The sequence below is a fragment of the Sinocyclocheilus rhinocerous genome, unplaced genomic scaffold (genome assembly GCF_001515625.1).
Source record: "Sinocyclocheilus rhinocerous isolate Xijiao unplaced genomic scaffold, SAMN03320098_v1.1 scaffold199, whole genome shotgun sequence".
Lineage (NCBI taxonomy): Eukaryota > Metazoa > Chordata > Actinopteri > Cypriniformes > Cyprinidae > Sinocyclocheilus > Sinocyclocheilus rhinocerous.
In genome coordinates, this window is record NW_015636847.1 from 25,495 (window position 1) to 31,016 (window position 5,522).

The 5,522-nt window shown below is 35.1% G+C and overlaps 2 protein-coding genes across 8 annotated transcripts in view; one reads left to right on the forward strand and one right to left on the reverse strand.

The window, feature by feature from the left end:
* Positions 1-3,460, reverse strand: part of LOC107748229 (U1 small nuclear ribonucleoprotein A-like) — a 9,692-nt gene extending 6,232 nt beyond the window's left edge. For both annotated transcript variants that reach the window (XM_016562957.1, XM_016562960.1), the window contains exon 1: positions 3,395-3,460. In XM_016562957.1, coding sequence (XP_016418443.1) covers positions 3,395-3,438 — 44 coding nt within the window. In that variant the 5' untranslated portion in view covers positions 3,439-3,460. The remainder of the gene's footprint in view (positions 1-3,394) is intronic.
* actmap (actin maturation protease) overlaps positions 2,904-5,522 on the forward strand; it is a 5,358-nt gene continuing 2,739 nt past the window's right edge. The window contains exons 1-4 of one of the 6 annotated variants that reach the window (XM_016562956.1): positions 2,904-2,911; positions 3,436-3,600; positions 3,689-3,757; positions 5,016-5,140. In XM_016562956.1, coding sequence (XP_016418442.1) covers positions 3,437-3,600; positions 3,689-3,757; positions 5,016-5,140 — 358 coding nt within the window. In that variant the 5' untranslated portion in view covers positions 2,904-2,911; position 3,436. Of the gene's footprint in view, positions 2,912-2,945; positions 3,350-3,414; positions 3,601-3,688; positions 3,758-5,015; positions 5,141-5,522 lie in introns of those variants that run through there. The other 5 variants (XM_016562954.1, XM_016562950.1, XM_016562951.1 and 2 more) reach the window with 5 other exon arrangements.

Below are 5,522 nucleotides of genomic sequence, written 5' to 3' on the forward strand. Positions count from 1 at the left end.
GTTCAGTATTTGCGCTAAACCTGCGCAGATTTGGCTTGCATGAACTTCCCCAAGAAATTAATGAGTGAACATAACTTACGAAAAGTAACCCGCCAAATTGTCTAGTGATTTGACAGCGTTATCCGCATTTGGCGGGTATTAATTTCAAACCCTGCCTGCAAGTAATAAAAGGTCTTAAGCAACTGAGGGCGCGGTGAACAGGCGCAGTTATGAGTGACGTTACTGTCATGTTCAGCTTAGCTTGTTTTACAGGCGCTCTGTTACGGAATGAACAAATGATAAGCTCTAAACCTAACTAAAAGGACAAACGTTTCGTTATTACTGTTAGTATGCAAGTCAGACGCTTTTGAAACTGAAACTTCATATCTGGAAAGCTGTAAATTATTTAAACATACTTATTTAAATAATATTTAATTTAAAAAATACGTCTTATAGTATTCAAACACTTAGTAGGCCTATCATTGCTTTAAATATTAACAATATAAAGACTTTTTAATGGCCCTTGTACTATTTTAAAATTCAAAACTGTGAAGCAGCTTGTTTTTACGGTGCTGTGTAATAGTATTGTGGCTCGTGCATGCTGACTTCTTTATGAATGAGCGCTTGCATGGCAACAGACTGTGATTGGCTGATTTGTAGGGATACCCCAGAGCTGTGGAGAGAGAGAGTTGTGACAACTCCGTTCACTCCAATGGACCAGTTTTTTTACAGCAATGGCGGATCGTGGCCGCTCAATAGTTCCCGGAAGTTAGCGCTCATACTATCAGCGCCGTAGAGATGCAGCAGAAGAGACCGCTGTGACGAACTTTTAAAAGGTATGACATTTATAGAACAAAATAGTATATTATCAGCACAGCTAATCAAATTACCCTGTGCATTAAAACAGATGATTATTAGATTATTCCTCACTTAATTAGTAGATTTACGGGATGTTATTCATTCTCTTCATGCAGTTTCATCCATCGTTGTGTAATTTAAAAGTGATTTTGCTGGTGGGGAGTTATTAAATAGACTTAGATATATTGCAAAGGATGCAGATGGACCAAAGTGAGAATGAAAAGTTTAATGTAGGTGAGCAGTTTTCATTTCAGAATCATGCTAGGCTAAATTTCCAAAAATGTATTATATAATATTATAATATCTACTATATTATAGAAGTAATTACAGTAAACCTGTACATTATTACTGTATTTTATACTTAAACGTCTTAGCTACTAAATAAGCACTGTGTTGAAGGAGCAGATGCCACAGGACTGCAATGTGATGGAGCATCACTTAACCATTTCTCCTGTGTTTTTCTCCTTCGCTATCTTGCTTTCAGAACAAGAACCACCTGAAGACTCCCTGTAAAGAGACAGCACCCTCACAATGAGTCTCTGGTTTTGGCAAGTCTTTCCCTGCTCTTTGTGAAAAAGTGCCAGTTCCCTAGTATGATTACATCACATTTTGTTGGTGTAATCTGTAGATTGCTCCTGCTGATTATATCCAGCCTCTTACGAAGACTTCAGATGACCCAACACCTGTGAAGAGATGACGCCAACCCTTGAGAGGACTTTAGATGAAGCTGACTCTGAATAAACATACAAAACTGCTACATTTTCCTTGCATTGTAATCAACATGATCACATCATGTAACCATTGCTTTAATTTGTTCATTGTTTCTGTATATATTTAACTGTTTCTGAATACATGACGTTACTTAACTGCATGATTTGTATAGCCTCATTTTAGAACATTTCTGCCATGTGAGCATTACTTTGGCACAGTTACACCTGTTAACAGAACTCTTATTCGTAATGTAGAAACATTCATTTTCTGTAGAGCTGCTTTGAAACAATGTGTATATTAAAAAGTGCTATACAAATAAATGTGAATTGAACAAAACTTGATGCATCATTTTTTTTTTCTCCTCTCCAGATCAGTAGGGAAACCATACATTCACACTCCTTTCTGTGAGTGACTGGAGCACTCCCATGCAGCACAGCAAACTATAGTGGAGACTGTTCAAGGACAACATGCTTTATAGTTTATTATAAATGTATAAATCGATTGCTGTAAATAAGTGCATAACAAAAGTCAACATATATAAAATATATGATTAAATGTGTAAAAATGTGTAAAACTGTTTTAAGTTGTTTTAAATTGGAATATACTACAAATATATTTTTATATATTAATAATTGTGGGGTGCACAAGAATCAAAAACATTGAACAAGATTAGTTTTCACTTAATAAAATATCTTCATTTATTTGGAATGAATTTTCTAAGACAACAAACTTAACATTTACCATGAGATTAGTAAAACGACAATGAACATTAAGATGTGATTGAACTTGACTAACATGCAAGTTGTAAGAACACACACACACACACATATAATTATATTTATATAGAGAGGCTGAAGTTACCTTGGCAGAAGACCACGATGTCGTTTATATAGCAAACACGGACTTTTACCATGGTAACTAAAGCCTAAAATATGTTAACAAGGCAGGTAAGGATAGCTGACCACATTAATCCTCAAATAGTAGCAGATTTTATGTTTTAAAAACAACACTGATATAACTACATATATATACTACGTATACATGTATACATTATTTTATAAATAATGTAAATAAACTATTTTATTGTCTACTAATTACCAAAAATCACAGTTCTGTCTCTCCAACTCAATGTATTTCAATTGCCCGCTATGAACTTCCTGGAACTATTTGAGGTCTACGTGAATCACGTGACGATCGAGCGTTTTGGACTTCCGTTGACGCAACTCTCTTCTGGCTCTGGATCGGACAGCGGCTGGTCTCCCGGCGAACCTGCCGATTGGTTGTCTGTCCAGCGCACCCGACTACCAAAGCTCTTTCTCATTGGCTATTGTAGAGAAGAGCGGGCCAGTCTATGAACCGATTGGTGCGTTGGTCGTGTTACGCTGTTTTCTGTCCGGCTGTCACGTCGTTGAATGGGAAATATATAAATTGCACAAACGATAGCATGCCCTTTTGATTTGATAAAAAAAAAATATCGCCATCGCCACATTTAAAAATATTATTATCTTTGATATTTATGTATTTTGAATGTGTTTTTGTATTTTGCCTCTCACGACTATGGGAGTATATGACCTTATTTGGTATTCCCTAAATAGAGAACACTACCCAGACTTTAGCTGCACTTCACAGCGAATTACTAGTAACGTTAGATAGTGAAATAACTTCTTGGACGCTGATGTGGGTTCGTGTAGCTTTGCGAATACTTATATAATTAGTACATGCATTCATTGCATCGTTTTGGTGACGTTTTATTGGACCCTACATTGTAACGTTCATGTACACGTCTGTGTCACCATGTCATGTAAATCACAATACTCTTGCATGTTGTCTATTGGTTTTCACTTACTTCTTTCTTTGACTAGACAGTGTGAAAATCTGTTGGAGCAGCATGTCAGTGGAGAATGTTGCAGCACCTCCTCCACCTCCACCTCCTTCACTGGCTCGCTCAGTGTCCAGCAAGAAGAAGCTTTACCAGGCTTTAGCAGAGGGAAGGGCCCCTGTAGAAGGGGACCATGAAGAGGCCAGAATTATTCTAGGACAGAGAGAAAGCAGGTGAGTACAAACCGCAATTTTGTACTCTGAAGACTTTTTTGTACAGCCTTGATCAGTCTTTATCATTTCTCAACATTTCTCCATGAAGTTTTAGGAAGGATCTGCAGTGGTTGCTGTTCAATAAGTATGTGCCTTCACTTATTCAAGATGGTCCACAGTAAGTTTCCGTAAAAATACCTAATGGTTAATGTTGATATTTTAGAGAGCAGTGTGGCTGATATATACAGTTGTGGTCAAATGTTTACATACACCTTGCAGAATCTGAAAAATCTTAATTGTTTTACCGAAATAAGAGGGATAACATGAATTTTGTATGATCCCTTTTATTTTGGAAAAATAATCGTTTTGCAGATTGCAAAGGTGTATGCAAACGTTTGACCACAACTGTATATATATATATATATATATATATATATATATATATATATAGGGATAACATGAATTTTGTATGATCCCTTTTATTTTGGAAAAATAATCGTTTTGCAGATTGCAAAGGTGTATGCAAACGTTTGACCACAACTGTATATATGTGTGTGTGTGTGTGTGTGTGTGTGTGTGTATACATCTATGATATCACACTATTTCATTTAAATATTTAATTAAAGATAGCAAAAACATGTGCTGCAATAAAATGTATAATTCTGTATTATAATATTACATAATATTTACTAAATTAAAAATAAATAATTTTAAATTGAATCAGAATGGGGAAAATCATTTGAATTTGATAAAAAATAAACCTGGAAATCATAGAGATTTATACTAAGCAACTTATTGATTATGTAATCCTATTATAGTATTTTGCATAAATAAAGAAACTGTTACAAATATAAAAAAAAGAAGTAAACATTGTAACCAACAGTGTGCTCAAAAATATGGTGCTGTAAGTCTGTTCAAAATGGGAATCATATTCTACACTTCTTCTAAAACTTGTTTTAAATTTGTCACCAAGGCAACAATTTTCATTTAGTTTAACTTGATGTACTAAAATAAAATCTAAAACTGTATTCAAAATTATACACACACACACATATATATATATATACACATATTTTAACAAAGTAATACAAATGACAAAAACACAACAAAATTGCAACAATTTTAACTAAATTTAAAATCTAAACGGGAAATCTAAAAATAAAAACTAATTAAAAATATGAATTAAAAACTATAATAGTGTCTTAGTGATATTAAAATAACACTGATAAAGTGAAAAGCTGAAAAGATCTGTTCATGCAAATTTTACATAGTGTACACAGCGAATATGACATAAATATTCTGACACTTACTGGCCAAACAGAAAAACCTACCTGCCTTGACAATATATCGGCCCATTGGTGTTGTTTTTCTGTCTGTGTGGCTGCATGTTTGTGCAGTGCTGAATGATATATCATTGCTCTTATATGTATCTTCAGATGTGGTCTTGTGGCCTTATGGATGGCGACTCATCTTCTGCAGCCTCCTAAGATGGTGGTGCTGGAGACACTGGTCCAGATGGCAAAAGACAACGGCTACACTGAACAAGGGGAAATGTTTTCTGGTACTTAGTAAACCACTACTTTCAAATGTAACTCATAGGTGGACTAAATGCAACTTAGTGGAATTAAGCATTAACATGTTGAAGAAACAGGAATTAGTGTTAAAGGTTTAGTTCACCCAAAAATGAAAATTCTGTCATTAATTACTCACCCTCATGTCGTTCCAAACCTGTAATACCTCCGTTCATCTTCGGAACACAAATTAAGATATTTTTGATGGAATCTGACAGCTCTCTGACCCTCCCATAGACAGCAAGGGTACTACCACGATCAACGTCCAGAAACGTAGCAAGGAGATCGGTAAAATAATCCATGTGACATCAGGGGTTCAACCGTAATATTACGAAGCTACGAGAATACTTTTTGTGTGCAAAAGAAAAAAAA